Genomic DNA, 27,005 nt, shown 5'->3' with positions numbered 1-27,005 from the left:
AATGCAATTATCTGTTGCCTTCAATAGTGCCACTTTTAAGTAGTCCCATTTCTCCTGGACTCCATTGAAACTGTTCCAATCTGATAGGGACTCGTATACCACTAATCTGATTTTAGAAAAGTCTGTTTTTATAAAATCTAAAACTTTTGTTTTTGTTTGGTGTGACTCAGTCACTGTACTTATAGTAAACCACACTGACTGATGATCACTAGATCCCAAGCTTTCCCCTACAGTAATATCAGATACCAAATTCCCATTTGTGAATACTAAATCTAAAATGGCCTCCTTCCGGGTTGGTTCCTCAACTACTTGCTGTAGAGATAATCCCAGTAGGGAATTTAGAATATCTGTACTCCTAGCAGAACTAGCTATTTTGGTTTTCCAGTTTACATCAGGAAGATTAAAGTCTCCCATAATGATAACTTCCCCTTTCAATGTAATTTTAGCTATTTCCTCAACTAGTAGATCATCTAATTCTTTGACTTGGCTAGGTGGTCTATATATCACACCTACACGAGTTACCTTATGATTATCAAGCTGCAACGTAACCCAAACTGACTCTAAATTGGTCTTGCTAATTTGTATTAAATTAGATTTTATGCTATCTTTTACATACAGGGCCACTCCTCCCCCTTTCTTGCCTTCTCTGTCTTTCCTATATAGAGAGAACCCTGGTATTGTTATATCCCAGTCATTACTCCCATTGAACCATGTCTCAGTAACAGCCACTAAATCTATATTCTTAGATGCCATTATAGACTCAGTTCATTGATCTTATTCCCTAAACTGCGAGCATTTGTAGACAAGACTCTGAGCTTGTCATTTCTTAACCTATGTGCTACGGGCATCTTCTGGCATTGTTCTGGGGGGCAGTCTGACTGCTGGATTATCACTCTTTTGCCCCCCTTTCCTAGTTTAAATGCTCCTTAGCAAATACTTTGAACTGTTCACTGAGGACATTCGTTCCTTTGAGAGAAAGATGCAAACCATCTTTCTTGTACAGTTCTTTTCCATTCCAACGAGAGCTAACATGAGACACAAAGCCAAACCTTTCGTTCAGACACCATTCACCAAGCCATACATTGAATTCCTTAATGCACATCTTCCTGTCATGCTGAAGGTTATGCACAGGCAAAACTGCAGAGAATGAAACAGTCGATGCAACCTCCCGTATATCATTACCAAGTGTGTGAAAAGCTTCCTTCACCTTTGAAACCTCATTGCAAGCCAGATCATTTGTCCCAAGATGGACAATAACATCTACCTCCCTTTCCTGCTTTGCTTGCCTAACAATATTAAGGATACGTCGTCTGTCCCTGCTAGCGGTAGCACCAGGGAGACATCTCACAAAACCATTTTCCTCAAACTTCACACCTCTTATGATAGAATCGCCCACCAACAAGAACAAAGAACCTGTCACTCTCAGGAAACGTCCACATGGGATGGATAATGAAGCGAAAAATCCTCAGCGTATCTGCCGCAATTACCCAGTGGTAAAAATACATCAAATGGTGCAGCTTTTGTTTCAGAATTCAGTGTAAATGCTGCGGGTTTGCAGCAGTTTTCACCCTCACAGCATTGCAAAGAATTAAATCCACAGTTAAAACTTGCACCATAAATCTGCACTGCAGGTCACGTTATGTGTGTATTTTGCAGCATATCCGTCCTGTGTGGAAACACCCTGTAATAGCAGATACAGCAGAAGACACTTATGATGGTAAGCAGCATAGAAACAATACATAACACAGGAGCAAAATCACATCTGTCTTTAATGGGGAGTAAACTTTTTAAAATACACAAAATACAGCAAATGCTCAGTGATACTTGTAGGGTTATTCCCATCTCAGCCTTTCATACCCAGCCAGGGATGGGCAGAGTTAAGGAAATGGTTGAACCGGCTGCGCTCTGCGGTTTACATAACTCCCATGGCAGTAAAAAGGAGCCATGTTGTTTCAAGTAATTCAGGAATTAGGGCTCATGCACACAACCAGTCCGCAAAACATGGATGACATCCGTGTGCATTCCGTATTTTGTGGAACGGAATAGCTGGCCACTAAAAGAACAGTCTTATCCTTGTCCGTAATGTGGACAATAATAGGACATGTTCTATTTTATTGCAGAATGGACATATGGAAACGGAATGTACACGGAGTAACTTCCATTTTTTTGCGGACCCATTGAACTGAATGGTTCAGACAAAAAAGATGGAACAGACACGGAAAGAAAATACATTCATGTGCATGAGCCCTTACGGAAACATGGTAGCTTACTGGACTACACTGTTCGTTCACTGCTATGGGACAATTAGCATTATGTTCTAGAAGAGGAAAATGTGAAAGAAATTAAGTGGTAATGAACAAGAATTGTGCTAATTGTACTTAATTGCCTAGTATTCTAAATTTTTTTAGTTTTATGCTTAAATGTCTTAGGCTAATGTAACATCTATGAAGAGCATGCATTTTAGGTTAAATTGGGAAATATAGTCTGTATTTTTAATTCAGTTTTGAAGCATTAGGAATTTAGATATGACAAATAGGGAACTGATACATTCTGAACTATATACAGGGGCTTTTTTGCAGTATTCTGAGTCATGTCTATACGTGTACATGTATTTTTCCATACCATTATGCTTTTGATTGGTTGCTTTAATAAAATACTTGTGATTGGACATATTAAAATTGATGGCTAAAGGGGGTGGTTAGACCCACAATGTACAACTAATAAAATTGACTCTTTGGGCGTTGCCTGGCAGAGAATCTATTAACCAGCAAAGTGTCTAGGTCTTTGATTCTTAGGTCGACCGCATCCCCCGGCACATGGGGAAAACGTATTAACCAATTTGAATCCCACAGACAAGTGAGGTGTGGTCCCCTTGTTTGGGACTTGTCCTGACTTGTAGCGACAGTCCATCAGGCTGTTATGACCTGGCACTTACTTAGGTCATTCCCATCTCAACCATGAAAGGCTGAAATGGGAATAACCCTGTAAATTGATCAATGGTGAATGAGCTTGAAAAGATCCAGACATGCGTCAAGAGCAGTTGTCACTTCTGTTTCCCCATTAGTGTTGGCAGTCATACAAAGTCCAGTCTGGATTCTTTACATAGCCATATTTACCTTTAAAAATGTTGGATCCCAGTAGAAGGAAGAACAGATAATTCCTTATATTAGGATCTACTTACTGTTTCTGGCAATAGCTCTATGGTATGAGCATGGGCCAAAGGTAGACACGCCCATGCTCAGCAGGAGGCGATAGTGAGTACAGCAGGAAAATCCTCCATGGGTAAAAATAACTTATTTTAGACTATACTTGGCTTTTTTTAGTTTTCTTAAGTAAGCAGATGACATCTATTTTATATATATTATATGTATAATTCTGACTCCATGGCCATAATTTGCAGTATACATTGTATATGAGGGTAGAGGGAACCCTTTAAGTAGATTAGTGAAATATCTCATTTGTTAAATGGGTATTCCAGTTGTTAAAAGTTATCCCCCATCCACAAGAGAGGTTATATCTATTAGATCACTGATTATAAGAATGGGTACCCTGTACTCTTCGGCAGTCCCCCGAAATGAACAGAGTGGTAGGTCAGGCATGCGTACTGCTGCAACAGTCATCTCTGGGAGTTCTGGAAATAGCCAAACTCTGTACTCAGCTGTCTCCGGAGCTCCAGAAGAGATGAAAGGAGTGTCAATGCGCATATCCGACCTGCCGTTCTGTTCATCCCCCTACCTGTGGATAGGGGATACGTTTTAACAACTGGCATACACCTTTAATAAGAAGAAGTGTGCAGTCTTCAGTAAACCAAAGATTAAAGGGGTATTCCAGTAGGTAAAAATGATTCCATATTCACGGGATAGGGGATGACTATCAGATCGATGGGGGTCCTACCGCTGGGACTCCCACCGTTCACGAGAACAGGGGCCCCGTAACACTTTCAGGCCCTCTGCTGCTCCTCTGAAATGACTGCAGCGGCCAGTCGCACATGCGAGCGGTCGCTCCATTCATTTCTATGGTAATTTCAGAGAAAACAACGTGCTCTACTCAGCTATCTCTGAAACTCCCATAGAAATGAATGCAGCGGCTGCGCACATTTGCGACCGAAACCCTCTGGTCATTTCAGGGGAGCAGCAGGGGGCCTGCAGGGGGTATGGGGCCCAGCGGCAGGACCCCCACCGATCTGATAGTTATTTGCTGTTGATAGGGGATAACTTTTACCTACCGGAATACCCCTTTAAGTGAGGTTTCTTTTACACATGCAGGTGAATTGCCCAAATAAACACCGATGAACAATATAGAAAATCGACTGGTGCTCGTTCTTTACTTTCATTTTCACAGGGCAATTTTCACGAAAGTTTGAAATGATCGCTCTTGGAATTGTTGAGTCAAAATCCTCTTCTTAGGGCTCTTTCACACCTGCGTTATTGTCTTCCGGCATAGAGTTCCGTCGTAATAAAGAGGTCTTCCCATCTCCAAATTTGTGGCATATTGTTAGGAATTGCCACAAATGTCAGATAGGAGCGGGTCCCAGAGGTGGGACCTGCACCTATCTCCAGAACGGGGCTTCTGTAGTGAAGGAGAGGATACCGCACATGTGCGGCGTTCTCTATTCATTGCTATGAGACTTCCAAAAGTAGCCAAGTTAACATGCTCAGCTATTTTTGTAAGTCCCATAGCGGTAAATAGAGAGTAAGTGGTGCAAGCATGGCCACTTTTTTATTTGCTGCGATGGAACTGTTAGAGATAGCCAGGCTGACATGCCTGACAAGGGGACGTTTCTTAGCGGAAGCTTTGAAGAGGAATGGGGCAGGCCTAAGATGCAGCATTTTGCACCAAAATTGTGTCAAAATTCTGGAATAAAAATGTGTCTCAAAGTAAGCAAACCAATATTTGGTATAGAGGCAGAGAAAAGTGTCTGTCCCTGCACCACATTTATCACCCAGCCTGAGCTTGATAAATTTGGTGCAGGCCTAGACAGTCTGTCTAAGCTTACACAAGCTATAGCAGAGATGGCCAACCTGCTGCTCTCCAGCTGTTGCAAAACTACAACTCCCAGCATGCTTAGACTGCCTACGGCTATCAGCCTACAGAAGGGCATGGTGGGAATTGTAGTTTTACAACAGCTGGAGAGCCGCAGGTTGGCCATCCCTGATCTATAGGATTAATAAATCTGGGCCAATGTTTTCAGAACATCCAGGTAAGAGAAAAAGTGGTCGTTTTTATGGACCCAGACCAACCAATTAAGCCTGGGCTTACAAATAGAGGGGGTCATTTATCAAACTGGAGTAAAGTAGAACTGGCTTAGTTGCCCATAGCAGCCAATCAGATTCCTCCTTTCATTTTCCAAAGGGGCTGTCCAAAATGAAAGGTGGAGTCTGATTGGTTACTATGGGCAACAAAGCCAGTTCTACTTTACAACAGTTTAATAAATGACCCATTAGATTTTGGGCCCAGGTAGTGAATGAGAAGGTCCAGCTGGGTGTTATCTTTTGTAAGGGAGTGGGGGGTTCCTTCACAGTGTTACACTGGTCGTAGTGATTACACAGTGTCGGATTGCACAGGAACACAACCCCAACTGGTAACACCCAGTTGTGCCTTTTTTTCCAAAACTTCTAGCAGAAATAACAGAGTAATGGCACACCATAGAGTCATAAGAATAAAACAGACACGATAGTGACAACAGGTCCTCTTTAAATTCTGGCGTTCTCTGGCACATGAATGGTATAGGCATTAAAGAGGTTCTCCGGGAATTAAGAAAATGAAAATGCTTAAATATTACTTCATTATAATCATATTCCCAAATACCTTTTATTATTTATAATGGCTCGTTTTGTCTGGGGAGCAATCATCAGGGGGAAAATAATGGCTGCTGTCCCATTAGTTCACACAAAACCTGTCCTGATCACACATGAGGACAAGTTACTTTACAACACTGAGGTAAATAGCTGCCTCATCCTCCTCTCTGCTCTGCTTGTCAGGGATTATGATCCGGAATACAGATGATATAGGAATGGAGTTCATGAGGAAACATGAAGTACAGAGAGGACGGACAGGACAGGCTGTGGTAATGGAGACTACATATAATAGCTGCTGCTCATTAGCCACACCTCACCATCCTCTCTGTACTTCATGTCTCCTCATCTTCTCCATTCCCACAGAGATTCACCTGTATTCAGGATCATGATTCCTGACAAGCAGAGCAGAGAGGAGGATGAGGCAGCACTATGGCTCATTGTGGTGAAGTAACTTGTCCTCCTGTGTGATTAGGACAGGTTTTGTGTGCACTTATAGGACGGCGGCCATATTTCTCCTAATGATTGCTTCCTAGACAAAACAAGCCAGTCTAAGTAATGAAAGGTATTTGGAAATATATTTATTATAAAATAATATTTAAGTATTTTCATTTTTTTAATTCCTGGAGAACCCCTTTAAGTCTAGCACCATGTAATCAACAAAAGCTATAAAAGTAAGTGATTGCTACTAGCAGCTTGTAATAGGGGAGTAGGGTGTTTCATTTTGTAATGGAAAATAATAAAATGTAAAGTTTTTGCAGACCTTGCTTACGAGGCTAAGTGATGTAAAATATATATAAGCCGAATTTCAAGAAGATTGGATAATATTCAGAGGTTGCACACTTTGATCCGTTTTGTAAAAGTAGGCAAAAAATAAGATTTTTCAATGTTAATTACTTTTATTGGGAAAACTAGAAATCACAAACTTAAAATAATATTAAAACTAGACACTAAGATTAATAGCTAGTATGATAGGCAAAACGTGTTATATTAATCAACTTTGAACGATGCAATCCCTTCTTTTGTTAGCTTGGTGACGACTTTTCCGTGACGCTCGACTACCCTCAACAAGTATTGTTTTTGTTGTTCGTCCCTGACCGATTCGTTAAACTTTTATCAGAGCAATTCCTCTTTCTGCGGTATCGTTGACCACCTTAAGAGCGTTCACATGGCTTCTTAGAGAATCGCTGCAGTATTCTGTCATGTAGTGGATCGCAAACAATTCAAAGAACCTCTTTGTTTTATTAGTAACGAGATGGCTCAGGTCTTTTCCTTCAAAAACTAGGTTTTTACCCTCTAATCGTTTCATTTCCTTTTTCTTTGTTGGTTTGGTTTCAAATTTTTTTGTCATATTTTCCTTAACAGCCTAAGTAATACGTTCGTCCAAAAAAGCCAATCCTACGTTTGTTTCTGACAGATACCAAAGGTGTCTCTTAGCCACTGTGAGAGCACTTTTTTGACATCTGCATCTGGGTAAGTGCTCAGAAGCTGTAGCATATCCAAATCATTCTTTGGAGCCCATCGACTTACAATTGCCTCGTGCAAAAAGCGAACATATATGAGGCTGACAAAATGTGCAACTCGTTTCATTCCTTTCAATTCTCGTTGAGGAATATTCAACTGTTTAGTGAAGAGGACAATTTTAAGTGCATATATTGCCTTTGCCATACACCTTGCTTGATGCAGAGCCCCTGGGATCCTGAAACTGAAGTCGTTTTTAGACCAACCTCCTAGGTACAGGAGTGAGAGTAGTAATAAAAGTGATCAATGTGTGCAACAACCAAATATTATCCAATCTTCTTGAAATTTGGCATATATATATTTTACATCACTGAGACTCGGGGCGTAAGCAAAGTCATATGAAAATCACATCTTTGGAAAAATGAAACACCCTATAGGGGAGGTTTCCCAAGAAAACACTGCTTTCTTCAGTAAAGAAAATGCAAATTTGTTAAATATTTGTTCAATGGAAAACACTAGTTTGTGTAATTGGTCCCTATTATACAAACTATCCTATACATTGGCATATAATCAGACATGAAGCACATAGTCATCTAAAGCAATGCTATAAACAAATCAGAAGCAGTAGATCTTGTCACTCGAGTTATATTCATTGTATTCTATTTGATGCAATACAATACACTGTGTTGCCTATTTGCAGCAAATGTACGTATTGGAGCCAAGGGCAAACTGTGCACCGAATTACATTTTGAATCATCTAAATGCAAACATTAATTAATTATTTTTCATTTCTTTCTTCAGCTTGGCTAGGTGACTCAGACATGCATCCCTCCATTCTCTCCGTGCTTTAAGCTGATCAGGTTTATCGGTCTGGTCGTCCCACAATGCCTGCAAAAAACATGAAATATGGATTGAATCAGCTCTTGTCAAGATGCCTCACATGGATACAATCCAAGCTATTGTCTCCGTCTTACAATTTGGAAGCGATGCTCGAGTAGCTGCCCATCCAAGATAATGATGCAACAAATAGGTCCACATTTCATCTGCACACAAATTAGCGAGTCTACAGAAGAAGGTGGGAAGGAAATGTATGCGAAATTGTATGAAACTGCTAATACTTGGTCCACTGATGAACACGTATTTACACGTATACACTGGTGGATTCCACAGAATCTGATTCAACAAATGTTGTGAAGTCATCATCAGATTTACTAGGTATCACTATACTGACTGGTGATGTCCAGGGCTTTGAGTTCCTTATTGTTGGCCATACAGTACAGGCTCTGTATGTACGGAAATATACTACCACAAGAGAATACCTTCAGATATATGGAGTCCAATGGAACAGGCCGCATATGAATCAGAGCTATATAATGGTACAGTAGAGTGCTCATGCACAAAAAAAAAGCTTTTAAAATCAACGTGGATCCCGCGCTAATTTTAAAAGTGTGTTTTCAAAACCAGTTGTTTGAACGTACCCGAACGTATCGCCACCTTCAGACTCCTGTTTCCCCTTATAACTCTGCTTTCAGCTTTTACACTTATCTGATGTGACACATGTTCCCAGGTGCCGGATGACACTTGTATCGGACAACTTACGAGTAGCAGAGATCTTTCACTATTTATTCACTCATGAAAATCATTTGGCAGCTTCAACTCAAAGGGTGCATTCCCACGGTGCAGTCTGTGATTTACTACATGTTTTCCATGATTTTTGCTTTAAAACCCTAAACTTTTTTTTTCAATTGGGGCCTCATCAGCCAGAATATGGTGATGTCTCACCAATAGTCCATGCCAAAATCTTAAATCCTATTTATCTGTAATTTCTTTGCTGTTCATATATTTTGTTAAAAAAAAAATAAAAAAAATACCGTAATAACCTTTATTTTTTTTCCTATTATGCTTACAAAATAGGTACTTGAAGTTCAGGTATAGCTACTCCCACCCAGCTAGTTACATAGACACTCCCCTATCACTGCATTGCCCACAGACATAACATTACAGGAAATAAAAAAGAGCGGCATGGACATGGTCATGTGACCATCACCCAGAACAGGAGACAGGAGCAATAAAGGTAAAGAAATACATTACAAAATTACAGCAACCTCCATAAAGGATTATTTTAAAGACTGTTGGTACAAATAGGAAAACCCCTTAAAGTATACTAATGAACTGTGGTTATGCATCTATACCAGGACATTGCTGTTACAGGCAGTACTTGATACATACCTGGTCAATTTTCTTTGCAACTTCACCTGAAAAAGTTGGAACTGGTCCAAAAGTTTCCAAGACTCGTTTTATCCCTTCTCCATAGCGTTCACAGTAGCTTTCAAAGCCTGGAACAGATTAATAGTTTAGTCTTGGAGGGCAATAACCTTTTTTTAATAAGAATTAAATATCTATATATATATATAATTAGTTTATAACGTTTAGAACAGAAAGAAGAATATGTTTCAATACTTAAAGTGAACAAGTTTAAAGGGGTTCTCCTCAGGACAGGTCATCAATATCAGATCGGGGCGGTCCGATACCCGGAACCCCTGCTGATCAGCTGTATGAGGAGACGGTGCGTGCAGTGCACACGTGCCATCTCCCTTCCTGCTCACCACTGCTTTGCTATAGAAGGAAGAGAGCAGGAAGAGAGCCGTCTCTTCATACAGCTGATCAGCAGGGGTGCTGAGTGTCGGACCCCAGCCGATCTGATATTGATTACCTATCCTGAGGATAGGTCATTAATATAGGTGAGCCCAAAGAACTCCTTTAGTAAAAAAAAAAAAAACCTTTCTAAATGCCATATAATTCATTTTTGTAATATACTTTATTATTCTCTCATTTTAATTACAAAAAAAGGCACCTGTAGTCTATAGTACGGTGTCTATAGCACTGTTGAATATGTACCCTTGTACACCGCTGACATGATCCACTATTCACACTAGATGATTATCAAGGCTTATCTATTCTTTCCTCGTACAATGACCTCTGCACAGGTCACAGAGCATGCCTAGAAGAAGTCAATGAGGTCCCCTCCTGACCATTGTGTCTATGGCCCATGGGGCTGCCGTGCAGCAATTTTCTTAAAGGGGTTGTCTCACTTTAGCAAATAGCATTTATCATGTAGAGGAAGTTAATACAAGGCACTTACTAATGTATTGTGATTGTCCATATTGCTTCCTTTGCTGACTTGATTAATTTTTCTATCACATTATACTCTGCTCATTTAAATGGTTACGACCACCCTGCAATCCAGCAGTGGTGGCAGTGCTTGCACACTAAAGGAAAAAGCATTAGCCTATGTGTGGTCTCACAGTCCCGGCCTCCAGAGAAGCCAGCACTTTTCCCTATAGTGTGCAAGCATGACCACCACTGATGGATTGCAGGGTGGTCGTAACCATGGAAACAAACAGAGTATAATGTGATAGAAAAATTAATCAAGCCAACAAAGGAAGCAATATGGACAATAACAATAGATTAGTAAGTGCCTTGTATTAACTTTCTCTACATGATAAATGCCACTTGCTGAAGAGAGAAAACCCCTTTTAGCTTTCTAAATGCTGTTAAGAAAAGCTCAGGCAAGATGGCTGCCCCCATAATCATATTCAGGAAATGGAATAAAAAAATCTGTAGCCAGAAAAAAAAAATCCAATTAGTAAACAGGATATGTGTTGGTAACTGGTTTTAATTGGCAGCTAAAAATTTTGGTGACACATTTCCTCTAAGTCAACACTTACAATTATCTAAAGTAATGGACGCACTTCCTTGATGAGTAGAAACACTCAGACAATAGATCAGGGGAGGCGCTGGGAAATTCAATTTCCTACTACTTTCCTTATCAGGAGACAAAGACCGGTTTACACATCCCAATGAAGCAGGCGATTGTTGGGAAGAAAGCATTCCCTCCCGATAACTGCCTGCTCTATATACTGTACATGCAGCAATCAATTCCACTGTATGGAGATGAGTGATGACTACTGCTATAGCTCATCCTCATGCAGATTCATTGGTACTGGGCTGCAGATTGTGCTGTGCAAAAGTGCTGTCAGAAATAAAGATTGAGGCATCCGAATGAACGATTGTTTCACCGATGAACAAGCATTTCGCTCATTGATCAGGTGACTGGCGACACCTTTACATAGGCAGATTATCAGGAATGAGCGCTCATAGTGTAAAGCCACCTTAAGTCTGTATTTGCTGCACCATAAACTGCTGCAGGTGACTTTCTGAATACTGCTGAAGGTTTTAGAGAAAATGACTAGGAACTATGGCTGTCTGCTCTGCTGATGGATCACTCTTGGTCTGATAAGGATAGGAAAATGCATATATCAAAATTCCCTACTTATAAAAGAGACCGTCTCTTCAGTGCACCTAAATTAAATAAAGCAATTTTGCAAATAATTCTGAATTCAAATATTCAACCATTTCATGTGCACATAGGGTGGCCACTGGCTTCACCCAAGAAAGCCGGACCCAAACCGACAAACCACGCCTACCACGTGAAGCCACGCCCCAACGCCAGCCGGGGGAAAAACTGCTCATATACAGTACAGACCAAAAGTTTGGACACACCTTCTCAAAGAGTTTTCTTTATTTTCATGACTATGAAAATTGTAGATTCACACTGAAGGCATCAAAACTATGAATTAACACATGTGGAATTATATACATAACAAACAAGTGTGAAACTACTTCAAAGTAGCCACCTTTTGCTTTGATTAATGCTTTGCACACTCTTGGCATTCTCTTGATGAGCTTCAAGAGGTAGTCCCCTGAAATGGTTTTCACTTCACAGGTGTGCCCTGTCAGGTTTAATAAGTGGGATTTCTTGCCTTATAAATGGTGTTGGGACCATCAGTGGCGTTGAGGAGAAGTCAGGTGGATACACAGCTGATAGTCCTACTGAATAGACTGTTAGAATTGGTATTATGGCAAGAAAAAAGCAGCTAAGTAAAGAAAAACGAGTGGCCATCATTACTTTAAGAAATGAAGGTCAGTCAGTCAGCCGAAAAATTGGGAAAACTTTGAAAGTAAGGGCTATTTGACCATGAAGGAGAGTGATGGGGTGCTGCGCCAGATGACCTGGCCTCCACAGTCACCGGACCTAAACCCAATCGAGATGGTTTGGGGTGAGCTGGACCGCAGAGTGAAGGCAAAAGGGCCAACAAGTGCTAAGCATCTCTGGGAACTCCTTCAAGACTGTTGGAAGACCATTTCAGGGGACTACCTCTTGAAGCTCATCAAGAGAATGCCAAGAGTGTGCAAAGCAGTAATAAAAGCAAAAGGTGGCTACTTTGAAGAACCTAGAATATGACATATTTTCAGTTGTTTCACACTTGTTTGTTATGTATATAATTCCACATGTGTTAATTCATAGTTTTGATGCCTTCATAGTCATGAAAATAAAGAAAACTCTTTGAATGAGAAGGTGTGTCCAAACTTTTGGTCTGTACTGTATATATAATAATAAGTTACCAACTAGATTGGTTGCCTCGGCTCGTGTGGGCGGCGCGCTCTGCCTCTGGGTCTGGCTGGGTGGAGGTAGCATTAGTGAAGGGAAGGCTCAGTTAGTAGTAGACACGTCGCTGACTGGTTGGCAAAGAGAGACTAGAGACTGAGAGCGCCCAGCGTGAGTTGAGGCAGGGTGTTGGGCAGTGGCAGTCAGACTCAAAAGAGTAATGCTTGTGACTGGAGTGGCACCGCAGACCACAGCACACAGGTCCCGTTCCGCTCAGCCACGCTCCTCTGTTCCCGACTAGTTGTCTCCGCCTGCACAAACCAGAATTAATTGGCCGGTGCAGCTGCAGAGCGCGCTGACGTAAGCGCGCAGTCACAGTGATCCAAACGTGACCCTGCCTCCTTAAAGTGACCATGCCTGAGCGGTCCCGTCACGTATTATAACAAAAAAGGAGGACTTCTGGCCGTCTGTCCTGGCCTTGCGCCGGACGTTGGACCAGGAGTCTAAAAACCTAAAACCGGACGTCTGGCCACCCTATGTGCACAGCTCCTATGCAGAATAGTCTCTGGTGATTACAGACTACAAATTTCTCTCTAATTGTTGTGTGATCCTGCAAACAACCCACCTTTCATCCGTCCCCTGCTTATTGCTAACTTAAAGGAAATGCGTCACCAAAATTTTTATCTGCCAGTTAAAACCACATAGCAGGGGCGTTGCTAGGTTAATACATTCGGGGCCTGGGCCCCTGATGTTTTGTCCCAGGCCCTGAATGTTAGATAGATCGAACTGTGTTGCCATCCTCAGGAGGGCAATAAAATTGAATCTCATGCCCTGCAAGAGCTGAAGGACGACCTCTGGTGACATCACAGATCATGTGATCAGTTCTAAATGCAGTAGCCGAAAAGGACTTGCGATGATGTCACCATCATGTGACCAGTGCAGGAGAGGACGGCTCAGCAGTGTAGAGAATTCCTGGGAAGAACCTGTGGTGATGTCTGCTACATGAGGAGAGGGAAGTGAAGGGAGAGGCAGAGCAATGCTGGGAGTTGTAGTTATTTAACTGGGACTGTTTGTTAGGGCTGAAGGGAGAGAAGTTGTTTACATGATGGGACAGTGGGGTGGAGTGATGTTATTTACATGGGAATACAAGTTGGAGTTGGCTAGGGCATGGTGATGTTATTTACATGGGAATATATGTTAAATGCGGCTGTGGGAGGGAATTATATTATTTACATGGGACTGAAGGTTGAGGGGTAATGTTATTAACATGGGACTGCATGTTGGGGATGGCTGGGGAGGGGGTGATTTCATTTATATGGGACTGTATGTTGAAGGTGTCTGGGGAGAGAGTGATGTTATTTACATGGGACTGAATATTGAGGGGGTGATATTATTTACATGGGACTGTATGTTGAAGGCGGCTGGGGAGGGGTGATGTTATTTACGTGGGACTGTATTTTGGAGGAGGCAGGAGAGATGGTGTGATGTTATTTACATGGGATTGTATTTTGGAGGGGGCTGTAGATGGAGAGGGATGTTATTTACACGGGAGTGTATATTGGAGGGGGCTGGAGAGATGGTGTGATGGTATTTACATGGGACTCTATGGCAGAGGGAGGGAAATAATGTTATTTACATTGGACTGTATGGTGGAAGGGCTGAGGAATTATAATTTCTGACGACACTAAAGGGAGGAATATAACTACAGTGTGCATAGTATAAATACTGGGGGAGCTTCAGGGAGAGCATTATAACAGTAGGGGGCAATATAAATACTGGGGGCACTTTAGGGCGAGCAATATAACAGTAGGGGACATTATAAATACTGGGGGCACTGTAGGGGACACTATAGACGTTCTTATACTACTGGGGGCTCTATAGGAGGGACTTATAGATCCGCCTTATTTCTACTAAGAGCACTATGGGGGCCTTATTTCTACTGGGGGGCTCTGTGAGGGTATTATAAATACTGGAGGGCTCTTCTACAAATGGAGGCATTCTTGGGAAGCACTGTCACGGTTGGGAGCACTGTAGGGGGCAGTATTACTAATGAGGGCATTCTAGAAGGGAATTACTATTGGTGGGACTATGAGGAGCACTATTACTATGGGGAAGATTATCTGTATGGCACTCATTATTCTTCAGGATAGTATTTGGGGGTATTGGGGAGCACAGCGAGCAACAGGATAACAGTGTTGGGATTCCAGGTTGGGGGATGAGGATAGAAAAGTGAGGAAGCTAAGATGTCCGTGTGTCATATTTTGCAGAGACGAGGCAGCAGAGAGAAGTTGTCCGAACTGAATGGAGAAGATGATGACAGAGAAGATCTACATCAGATGAGAAGTCAACTGAGAGGTACTGGATGTAACAGGTATGTGCTGCTGTATAGCAAGTACAGTAAAATGTCTTCAGTGCTAGTATTTGCAGGGGGGGGGGGGGTAGGTTGGTTGACTTCGAGAGTTGGGCCATATTTATTGAGGCTTGGGCCCCGGATCTTTTGAGACCCTAACAATGCCCCTGCCACATAGTAACGCACATGCTTTTTTAAAATCTGTTTTAATTTTCCGATTACATATTTCTTTATTGTATTTCCTGAACATGATTATGGAGACGGCCACCTTGTCTGAACTGTTCTTAACAGCATTTAGAGAGCATTAACAAAAACTGCTTTACGGCAGCCCCATGGTCCATAGACACAATGGTCACAAGGGGACCTCATTGACTTCCATGGGAGAGTTTTCTAGGCATGCTCTGTGACCTGTGCAGAGGTCAGGAGGGAGCTGATAAGCTGTGATATTACATATTGTGAATGGTGGATCCTGTCTTATCTATACACAGAGGTGATATAATGACACTGCGATGATAAGCAGATAACTGCAGTAAAGTGATCTGTACAGACTAAGAAGTGGCACCTGTTATTATGCTTAGTAGCCAGCGTGAAAACTGTGGATTTATGTTTTCTGTTTAAATATAGATATTGATATGGAAAATTAAAAAATAACTTAAAAAAATTCTTTAAGGCGACAAAAGGAAGGGAGCATGACTGCAGGATCTGACTGCTTGGAGTTTGTAGTCTGTTACCATGGAGACACAAGGATCTAGATAGTAGCTGCATACTCAAAATGGTCGAATATTTTCAAATCAAGACTATTTTGTAAAGTTGCCTTTTTTTACTGGTTGCAAAGGTGGATATGACCTTTAAGAAATAAATCTTGCAGTATAATTAGTAGTAAGTGTAACTCACTGTTCCCATCATCAGTGCTTCTTAGTTACATGAATGAAAAGCTCTGGGACTTGTACACAGATCACAGGCAACATCAGCAGAGGAATCAGTTCACACTACTATCATGTTCTACTATTAGATCCTATTTTGTTGCTACTCTCGCTAAAATAAAGAACAAATTCTTCTTTCCCTAAACTACAACATTATAGTCTATTCAGCACTCAGGTTTCTGTCTGACCAGAGTCTGGTGCACTCATTGTCAGGTTTATTTTGTCTTTAGGATTCAGTCCAATTTACCTTTTAGCCAAAGGTCCCAAAGGATGTACAAGACATTCTTCACCTTTAGAACAAAGGATAAGATAGGACACAGAAACCTGACCCATGACATCATAATATTAAGCTACTGACATCTCCATATTTGATTCAAATATGAACTACCGTCCTAACTGGTACATATACCACTGAAATCTCACACGTGATATTCTTGGGCTTCCCTAATTCAGTGCGCTAAACTAGATATATAGATTCACATCACATTTGGTGGAGATGACAGACATATCAACCGCATGCTTATAGAGATGCAAACTGTCAGGAATGTGGGATTAAAGGTTATCCCAGTCAAAAGGACAATTTTTCCCATTAAATTGGTTGTGTCATCTCAGACATTGGTGGCATATCGAAAGAGAGCGGACTGCACATGCAATGCATGCTCCTCATACACTTCTATGGCTCAGCTATTTTCGGATGTCCAATAGCAGTGAATAGAGAGTGGCCGTGCATGCTTATAGATATAAGAGCAGGTCCCAGAGATGTCCTGCATACAGGAATTTTTTTTCTGTCTAAAATAACGTATCTCAGACGGAAATGGCTAAAATGGATGCCAACTGTGCATAACGGATGCTTAAAAGAAAGGATCCATTTTCTTCTTTATATTACTGTTCTTCTGATGGATCAGAAAAAAACGTAAACATAAACGGTGACGTGAACCCGGCCTATCATCATTAGTAGGAGGGTTGAGAGAGTGGAGGCAGAATAGAAAGTAAGCCAATGGTATGAGTATATACAGATGTACACCTGTAGGCTCTGCTGTGATCAAGAGACCTAGGAACCGGCCAGTTGACTGCTATCATTGCTGACAGGGGAGAAGCTAATTTCAGTGGCAGACATAGCAGCAACTCTGGCGTACATATGGCTGAATGGAGGAAGGATATACAGTACACAGTTACTGCACATATACATTCAGAAGCCCAGGCGAGTTTTCATTTTCTGGCTGTATGTGTGGCTTTAAAGAAAATGTGTCATAAAAAATGACATTATTTAAATCAAGTTTTAAAAAAAAAAATGTTAAACCTATTTTTTTTATAATTTCTGTTGGTTTTATTTTTAAATTTTCCATGTCGCCACATATAAAACAAATCCTAAAATCCTGTAGTTTTCACTTTGGCCACTTAGTCTGCACAGATCCCTTTTCAGTAGTAATCTCACAGTATTAGAACAACATAAATCATATAAAAGATAGATAGATACTTTGCATGGATACTTTGAAGTTTGGAGATTTGTGGACATTTGCCCCTATTTCCCATATGCAAAGTCTTCAACCTTACTTTATTTCACTTTATAGGGTTAACTTATACTGTTTAATACTGTGTAACTGCATTTTATATGTTTGTTGTGTTATCTATCCTGTTCATTTGCAGTGTGATTAATAAACCCTGAGAGACTTTGGGGACTTTCTAGATAATAATGAGAAGCTAGTAATTTTCCACAGTTACCATATGGTTTAAAGAAGAGCATGTTTTGGAGGGAAAAAGCCAGACTTGTTTACCACCAAAACCAGACAGACTGATCTTTTGAATGCCACGTGCTGCTATGTTATTATGTCTGAAAACCTGTTTTTGTCTGGCAAAACTGTTGTTTCATTGCCATTGAGTATCACCGAAGCTCTAATGCAAGTCTATGAGAGACCAGAATTGTAACATTGTATTTGTTTGTGCTGAGTTTCTCCACTCCACCCTCCTACTATAAGGTTCTAGTTCTGCTAGAAACTGTATATAAGGAGAGAAGTCAGAGCCCCTAGTGTTCAGCAGTTAAGGATCAGTGCATAGAAGAAGAGACTCTGCCAGACTACTTGACTGACCAGAAGACGACGCTGAGACAGGGACAATCAGCCACAGACCCTGGATCACTAACCTTTGGCCAGGGTACCAGCCTACTGAGAGAGAGAGGGACAGCTAGCTAAGGACTTTCCTCAGCATCAAACCCTTCTTCTGTCAGGGAGGAAACTGGAGAAGCAAGCCCTATACCTTGCCTGTATTCCTCCAGTAAAGAAGCACACTGGTAAACTGCAGACCCTGACTCTCTGAACTTAATTCCCAATTGGGTTCACCATGCCTTACCATCCCTTCCAGAGAGCAGCGACACGTAGTGATACCTCAACGGTGTCTGGGGGACCCAGCACAGCGTTAGGGCCACCCCAAACCTGGCCACTGCAATATCGTAGGTTATCTACTCCCTCCTGACCTCTGCACAGGTCACAGAGCATGCCTAGAAAACTGCCATCAAAGCCAATGAGGGTCCACTCTTGTCTATTGTGTCTATGGCCCTGCTGTAAAGCCTATCTCTAAATGCAGTTAACAACAGCTCAGCCAAGATGGCTACTTCCATATTCATGTTCAGGTAATAGAATACAAAAATCTGCAATCAGGAAATAATATGATAAATGAAATGATTAGAAAAAAGAAATTGTCACTATTTAACTGCCTGAAAAAAATTATACATGACACATTCCCTTTAAAAGTGCTTTTGCACAATCTGCAGGCTGCTGTACAAGAAGTGATATTGCTCAGGTACGTGGTGTCTGTGTTACACCTGCTCTTCCGTCAGGATGGACTTACTCATATATTTTATGTAAAAGTCAGGCAACTATACATAAGAAAGAGTTGAGAAATATACCTACAATCATACAATGTAAATTAGGTTTATAATTTTTTTTTTTTTACCATGGGTGGAGGTAAGCCAGTAAATGTTCATTTGTGGTCATTATGACTTATAATGCAGTGATAAAAGCCTGTATAATAAGACATATGCTCAGGTGAAAAAAAAAGAAAGAAGCTATTAATTCAATGACAGTGCAATGTTATAGAGTGTTATGTATTGCAGATTTTACTTCTCGTCATGATAATACCTTCTGCATTGAGATGCGCGGTTTCCAAAGGACCAAGAAAAGCATATCTCATTCCCAGACCTTCAGACATGACGATGTCCACGTCCCTCGGTGAAATCACTCCATCCTGTTTCAAAAGACCGCAGCAATAGAAAGTAAAAAAAATCTATTCTCACTGAGACAACTTCATTAAAAATTTTATTTTATTACAGCATTGATTTCTAAGCAGCACCAAAGACATATTATATTCACTCATATAAGTCCCTCTGCTTGCTTAAAATCCTAGATGAAACTCATGTGGGCATGGGGGACCATACAAACTCCATCCAGGTGATGATGCAGGGGAGGACTGGGAACTTAAAGAGACTCTGGAAAAAAGACAAAACTTGACCCAATGTTGTAGGAGAGATCAAATTCACATAAGGTAGGGCAACAGAAGTAGGCAGAGACAACAGAAGTAGGTGGTGCCAGCAATCTCATAGTGCAGCACAAAATACCACCCCAGAAGAACTAAATACCACAGTGCAGCATAAAATACTGCTTCCCCCACCACAGTGACGATGGTAATTAATTCCGGAGAGCATCAGACTGTTATGTACCTGGACAGCAGCCAGTCCGCCCCTAAGGAGATGCCTTTCTCAGAGTCTAGAGGCAACAGCACTAACCACCCATTGAGCATGAAGAACTGCAGGAATATAAGATAACAGGAGTGTCTAGAAACCCCATCTCCGGCAATGGGGACAAGCAGTTATGTTGTTTTGCATAATGCAGGAATTATGCACTCAACTGGCGATAATGCCGATCGTAGACTTTTAACCCCTTAGATGCCGTGGTCAAACATGAACACGGTATCTGGAAGCGCAAAAATCCAGAAGCGCTCGCTTCTGGGTGTGTTCCGGCTCCCCCCCCCGGCGAGGATTGGAGGGGCTGGATGCACTGTGTGGCAGCCTCTGTCCTCCTGAGTGACAAGAGGCTGCCGCACACTGGTTCCTACAGAGCGCATGCCTGTGGCAGGGCTCCATAAGAACACAGTATAATACTAATGCATTGGAGTGTATGAGAGAAGCAATCTGATGATTGCTTGTTATAGTTCCCTATGGGAACTATATTATGGGAACTATAAAAAAAAGTGTAAAAATATTTTTTTTATAAAATAAAGGTTTTAAAGAAAAAAATAAAATTCACATCACTTCCTTTCCCAAAATGAATATAAAAATACATAAACAATAAAAAATACAAATCCTGAGCATTGCCATGTGCGAAAACGCCCATACTATTAAGATCTTAAAATATTTATCCCATAAGGCAAACAGCGAAACAGAAAAAGAGTCAAACTGGCAGATTTACCGTTTGTATTGGTCGCTTCATCTCCCACATAAATTTAAATAAAATACGATAAAAAAAGGTGTACACACCCCAAAATGGTATCAATAAAAAGTACAGATAGCCCCAAAAAAAAATGAGCCCTCACACAGCTCCGTACACATAACTACAAAAAAATGTTATAGGGGTCAAAATATGGCGACGAAAAGAAAAAAGAAAAAAGAAAAAAAAAACATTTTTCTAAAGTTTTTTTTTTTTTTTTTTCAGTATTAAAACGCAAGGCAAACTATACATGAAAGTAACAGGTCAGTTTTACGGCATAGTGAATGCTGAGAAAAAAAAATTAAAAATGTTGCGGAATTGCATTTTTTTCGTAATTTCATCCCATTTGGATTTTTTTTCCAGCTCCTCACTACATTGTATGCAATATTAAATGGTGGCATTACAAAGTGCAACTTCAAGCCCCCATTCGGCTATGTGAATTGAAAAATAAAAAAAGTTTTGACCCCAGAAAGGCAGGGAGTGAAAAACGAAACCGCAAAAAAAAAACAAAAAAAACTCTGGGGCTCAAAGGATTAAAGGGGTTTTCTGATATATTTTAACTGATAACCTGTCTTATGTATACCTGCAGCAGTCATCTGCTCTGCATGGGGACAAGCGATCACTGCAGCGATGCTTGTCCCCATACCGGTTAATTGTTTTTGGGCAGCAGATCTCTGCTCGATTTGCTGTCCAGAAATGATAATTTTCAGTTCTGGCCAAAAGACGCAATCACCCAATGAACACGTGTTTGCTCATTCATCGGGTGATCGCTGGCACCTTTACATGGGCCAATTATCAGGAACGAGTATTTCTGTAAACACTGATTCCCAGTAATTGGCCAGACCCATGTAAAAGGACAATAACACTCTCAACAATGAGTATGCAGAACAATGGTGGGTGTGATTTCCTATTTCCCTGTTTCAGTTCCTTGAATCATTGGGCGTTGCCTAACTGTGGTCTGCGTGTAAAAGCTACGGAAAGATCATGATGAAATCTTGCATACTTCCTTCTTTGTTACAGTCCGATATACAAATGTTCTATTGGAAGATGATATCCCTACAGTCCGTATAAGGGTCCATTCACACATCCGCAAAATGGGTCCGCATCCGTTCTGCAATTGACCCATTCATTTTCAATGGGGCCGCAAAAGATGCGGACAGCACACAGTGTGCTGTCAGCATCCGCACTTCCGTTCCGCGGCCCCGCAAAAAAATAGAACATGTCCTATTCTTGTCCACAGACACAGACAGTTGTGGACGTGTGAATGGACCCTAACTGGAATATAGACTATTGTATTGTCCTCTAAATGAAATACATCCTGAGCACAGTACAGGGAAATTTCCCCGTGGGCCGATGCCCAGGGGGCTGTCCAAGTCCTTCTCAAGACCGCCAGTCGGGTACAAAGCGATTTGATGTGCTCAGCATTAAATAACACTTGAAGCATCTGGTACTTATGCACCTGGCCAGCAGAAGAAAGAGCCCTCCTGCATTCAACCGTATTGCCTTCCTCAGGACGGGGATAGAGTTGACTGGTGCAGTGGGGGTGGCAGTATTTTGAGCTGCAATGTGTATTTGGTTCTGCTGGGGCAGTATTTTGTGCTGCACTACCATATGGCTGGCCCTGTCTACTTATGTTGGCCCTGACTTTTGTCAATTTGGACGTGCCTATAATGTGGGGCCACTGTTAGTTTTTTTCTAGGGCCACTTTAAAGGGGTATTCCCATCACAGACAATGGGGGCATATCCCTACCACCTTCCCCAGTCCACTCTTGGCGTAGGTGTGGGTCACAGAGGTGGAACCCGCATCTATCAGAAAACGGGGGCATGTCCTAGCGATATACCCCCATTGTCTGTGATGGGAATACCTCTTTATGTTCCCAGTCTGCCTCTGGTATACAGCTTCACAAACAGTTATAGTATGGGATCAGGGAGATCTGTACCATATGGATTCGTAATACAGTCGTGGGAACTTTCTTCAGTCCAGTGGTATGACCTCCTATCATGGGTTACTGCAGTACATTACTGTGAGTGTATTAATACCATGATCTTGTTGTGTAATGCTGTGGTAAGAAGGAATGACCTCACACACCCGTACACAACCTAGAAGAGCAAGTCTGGAAGACAGAACAATGGAGGAAACCCCAGAACTGCACAATGCTTGCAGTAAACCTGCATTTTTGCTCAAAGTTTTTTTTTTTTTACTCAATAGTGGAAATCTATCAGTCTTCAACCCCTGTGGACCAGAATGAGATGCGCCCAATTTAAAGGGGTGATTTAATAATTAATACTGATGACCTATACAATGGATAGATTATTAATATCAGATCGGTGGGGGTCCGACACCCAGCACCTGATCAGCTGTTAGAAGAGGCCGGCGCTCCATGAGGCCATGTGACGTCACTGTACACCCCTTTAGAAACCATTAAAAAGCAGGTAAAGTCGCAAATTATGACGAAAATATGGTTAGTGCCATAATTTGTGACTTTCTTACACCACAATAGTGGGGTATTAGCTTTGATAAATGTCCCCCAATATTCATAGAAAACTAAATTTTTAAAAAAAATCTTGGTTGTTTCTTTTTGGCAGTACTATGCCATTAAAAATGAAATACAAAATACTGTCCTTCTGTAGCAGTCAGCACTGAGAGATAAAACTATATAGATAGGTAATCCATTGTCAGTTTACTGGCACAGTGAGGGGTAGATGATATCTGTTGGAATAATTGTAAGGAAACAATGTCACTTAAAGTTTCATTTTTGTCCTAAAATTGAACAGATGTCTTGAAAATGAACCTAGGTCTAGGTCTTGGACTAAAAGGTCCATTACATAAGTCAATAATTACTCAAATTCCAACGCTGGCGATATATTTAGCATGTTATTAGTCTAGTGTAAGTGCATCAAGTGACTCAACGACTGTAACACTCGTTCAACAGTTGGAAAATCTTAGACGTGAACGTAAAAACTATTTGTAAGTCATTATTATATTGTCCAAATTAAATGGGAATCGTTGGTTATTTAAAAGATATGGTTAATATAATGAATAGTATAATGAATGTCAAACGAGACCTCGTCTGAATACGATTTAACCATCACAAAGTTGAAGTTGAGAAAAGGACCTCATAGATCCTCCCTTATATAAGTCACCTAGGGTCTGTACCCCATGTTCCTTCCACAATGCAGCTCCATCATGTCAAAACATAGGGTTCCCCCACAGGGGTATTGCGTCTGACAGGTCTTTATAGGACTTGAGCTTAGCTGCTTCCCATACCTGGTGGGCCAATCTATGTAATAGAAGGGCCCGTCCATGGAACAGACAAATATCTTCCAACACTGGCCATAAGGAATGGATCTGAAGAAAATATTGCAGATAAAATTCTGCATTGGGGAGAGATTGTGAGGATACCTAGGTCGTGAGGTAACGTAACTGACCCGCTAGGAAATACAGGAATAAGTCCGGGAGTGCCGCTCCCCCTGTAGTTTGGGCCTCTGTAAAGTACGGAGCGCCAATTTCCTTCTAGCCTTTCCCCAAATGAAGGTCGACATCATGGAGTGGAGGTGGTCAAAGAACCATCTCGGGACGGTCGTGCTAGCATGCTCCAGTACATACAGAGCCTTAGGCAGGAGGACCATCTTTATGAGGTTCAGACGACCCATCATTGAGATGGGAGGGATTGCCATACCGCAAATTTCTTAGCAAATGTAGAGGCTAGAGGCTCAGTGTTCAATGTATATGCTAAGGGCGGGTCTCTGGTTATTATGATTCCTAGGTATTTAAACCGGTCTACCACTGGGAGATTACAGTATGTCGTAGGCCAACCTGCAGGTTTAAGGGGCATCAGAGCCGACTTGGACCAGTTGATATGCAGTCCAGAAAAGCGGCCGAAGGTTTCAATTAGCTCAATTGCTCTGGGCAGTGAATGATCCGCCCTATCCATAAAAAAGATTAGGTAGTCGGCATATAAGCAGACACGGTCCTCCCTGCCACCCAGGGAAACTCCACTGTAAACCCCATCCTGCCTAAGTCTAAGTGCTAAATGCTCTATTGCTGCTGCAAACAGGAGGGGTGACAGAGGGCACCCTTGCCTGGTTCCTCTGCCAAGGTTAAACTCACCTGAATGTGAACCGTTCTCAGCCCAATATATTTAGCACTGAAAGATCATGAAAACATGTTCAGCCAGTTTGTTCTCACATATGAATGGACAAACTATGCATATAACACACAATAGCCAACATTTGAGAGTAACATCAGCAGAAGAAGCTCAGCACTCAATCAGTCCCGGGGCTGCGGTGGGAAAACTAATTGTGACATAGTTAAAGAAAAATCCCAGCAGTCTACTAAGACACAATTTGGTAACTGCTGGGATTTTTATTCAACATTTGAGAGTAGGCTCTAGGAAGAGTCTAAATGTATAATATGAAGAATTCTTCAAACAAAAATATGCACATAAGTCTCATCCTCAGCCAGACTGTTCCTAATAATGATTCTGGATTAGCCTCATAAAATTTTCAATTGGTCTTTAATAAAATTTTCAAAAGTTTGTCTCCTATAGTCCTAGGTTTGTCTCTTACAGTCTCACTGAATTCTTTTATATTAAGAGCTCATAAGCAGTGCTTAATTTAGCTTAAAGGGGTTCTCAAATCCCCGATCAGCTGTTTGAGGAGACCTCCTCCCAGCTTACCAACCACAGCACTGTACATTTTCTAGTGGCTGTGCTTGGTATCGCAGCTCAGTCCTATTCACTTCAATGGTGCACCTAGGCCATTGCTGCACCTAGGCCACATGACCTCTGAACTTGACGTCACTGGCCTAAAGTCAGCTGCGAAATGGCAGCGACGCAGTTTTCTAAAACAGCTGATCGGCGGAGGTGGCGGGTGTTGGACTGGACCCCAACCAATCAGATACTAGTGACGAATCCAGAGGATAGGTCAGAAGTATAAAAAAGTTGGAAAACTCCTTTAAATGTGTGTTCATGACTTGTCACGAGTTAAACGATAAGGGCTATAGACAGTGGCGTAACTAGAAATGACTAAGCCCCACAGCAAATTTTTGAACGTTTTCCCCCACCCCCAGCAACTTCATCACTGACAGTAATCCCGGTCTATGTTTGCACAGAGAAATGTTGTAAGTGGCAGGATTCAAATGCAGGACCAATGAGCTGGGTCTCCAAATGTCCAAAATTCCAACACTGTCCAATAAAGCAGGGCACTTTCTTCCAGTGTCCATTACATTTTTGATTTGTGGAGAAGCTTGTACAGATTATAGTTATTATATATTACTAATTATCATAATTTTACAGTTTATAGTAATTGTTGCCAATGTGTTCATATCAGTATTCTGATCTATAGACAGTTATCAATTGGTTCATTATGGTTTTCCAAAGTGTCCGTAAAAAATGTTGTTGTCTATTCATGATTTTTGGGGATACGTTTTCCAGAAAAAAAAATATCAGGTTGGCCGCTGGGGAAAATGACCTCCTATGAAAAAATAGATTTTGCTCCACATAACCATCATGTATTATAAAGGGGTTTTCTGACATTACAACGAAAAGTTGATCTACCATACAACTAACAGATTAATGATATAATGTATCACTCATTACCGTTTTCCATGTTTCTGCTCATAGTAGAGCCTCTGATCTTTTTTTGTGAGCAAGTTCTTCTCTGTTCTGCATCTGTGTCTGGACATCCGGTCCCATTTTATTACATTTACCATGCTGCATTGCTAGCAACCCAGCCAGCTCTGTATCGTTCCCCTACACGTGTGCCGGCCACTACGTTTAGTACTATTGGCTGCCGCTTGTTGAAGAGATATGAAAACTAATGCATATCACAAAGAACATCAGGCACATGTGCAATAGCTGGTGGGTACTGCACATGCAGGGAAACCTATTGGTGCATGCGCAGTACAAGAAAAGGGAAGGTTGGCCCACAGTGAGTGGCGTCCGAGAGGACGGACCAGAACACTGACCTGCAGATGCTTATGGATGTAATGTCGGCAGAAGTGGAGAGAATCTTGCTGGCAGAATCACATGACAAGGGAAAGTGTGAACATTTTTGAAATGCCAGTACTGTATATTACAAAGTTGCTTATTTTCAATTGGATAATTAATTGATTTAAGGTATTGGTTCTTGGTAAACCCTTTAAAGTCTCCACTGAATGGCAGAACACATAATATCACACTATATATTGTGTCTACTGTGCACATACTGTACCTGGACAAGTCTCCATGCCTCACTAATCACTGCATACTGGAGTCGATTCAGCACAAACCCATCTGTCTCCTTCATTAGTTTTACAGGTGACTGACCAATTTTCTTCATGAGGGCATACGTTCTCTCCACTGTGACTGGTTCTGTCTGTGGGTGGGGAACCAATTCAACCAAGGGAACATAATATGGTGGATTCACCTGTTAAGCAGAAGAAAGGAGACCAATTTTTATTTACAGAACCACTGGACCTTACCTATGTTTGCACATAGTCCGACTAGACCACCAGATGGAAAGCGGCTATTTTCTGTCTTCTGTCAGATATTCCTAGCCATAGCCCAT

At 41.5% G+C, this 27,005-nt stretch overlaps 1 protein-coding gene across 1 annotated transcript in view; it reads right to left on the bottom strand.

Moving 5' to 3' along the window:
• Window positions 1-7,552: 7,552 nt before the first annotated feature.
• The window catches only part of CRYL1 (crystallin lambda 1), a 234,080-nt gene continuing 214,627 nt past the window's right edge, over window positions 7,553-27,005 (bottom strand). The window contains exons 5-8 of the mRNA XM_040426222.1: window positions 26,670-26,864; window positions 19,113-19,218; window positions 9,486-9,592; window positions 7,553-8,144 (exon numbers count right to left, since the gene is read on the bottom strand). Of these exons, the coding sequence (XP_040282156.1) occupies window positions 8,031-8,144; window positions 9,486-9,592; window positions 19,113-19,218; window positions 26,670-26,864 (522 nt within the window). The 3' untranslated portion in view covers window positions 7,553-8,030. The remainder of the gene's footprint in view (window positions 8,145-9,485; window positions 9,593-19,112; window positions 19,219-26,669; window positions 26,865-27,005) is intronic.

The sequence above is a fragment of the Bufo bufo genome, chromosome 3 (assembly GCF_905171765.1).
Source record: "Bufo bufo chromosome 3, aBufBuf1.1, whole genome shotgun sequence".
Taxonomy (NCBI): Eukaryota; Metazoa; Chordata; class Amphibia; order Anura; family Bufonidae; genus Bufo; species Bufo bufo.
The sequence above is the reverse complement of the archived record's forward strand: the minus strand, read 5'-3'. Positions and strand labels throughout refer to the sequence as shown.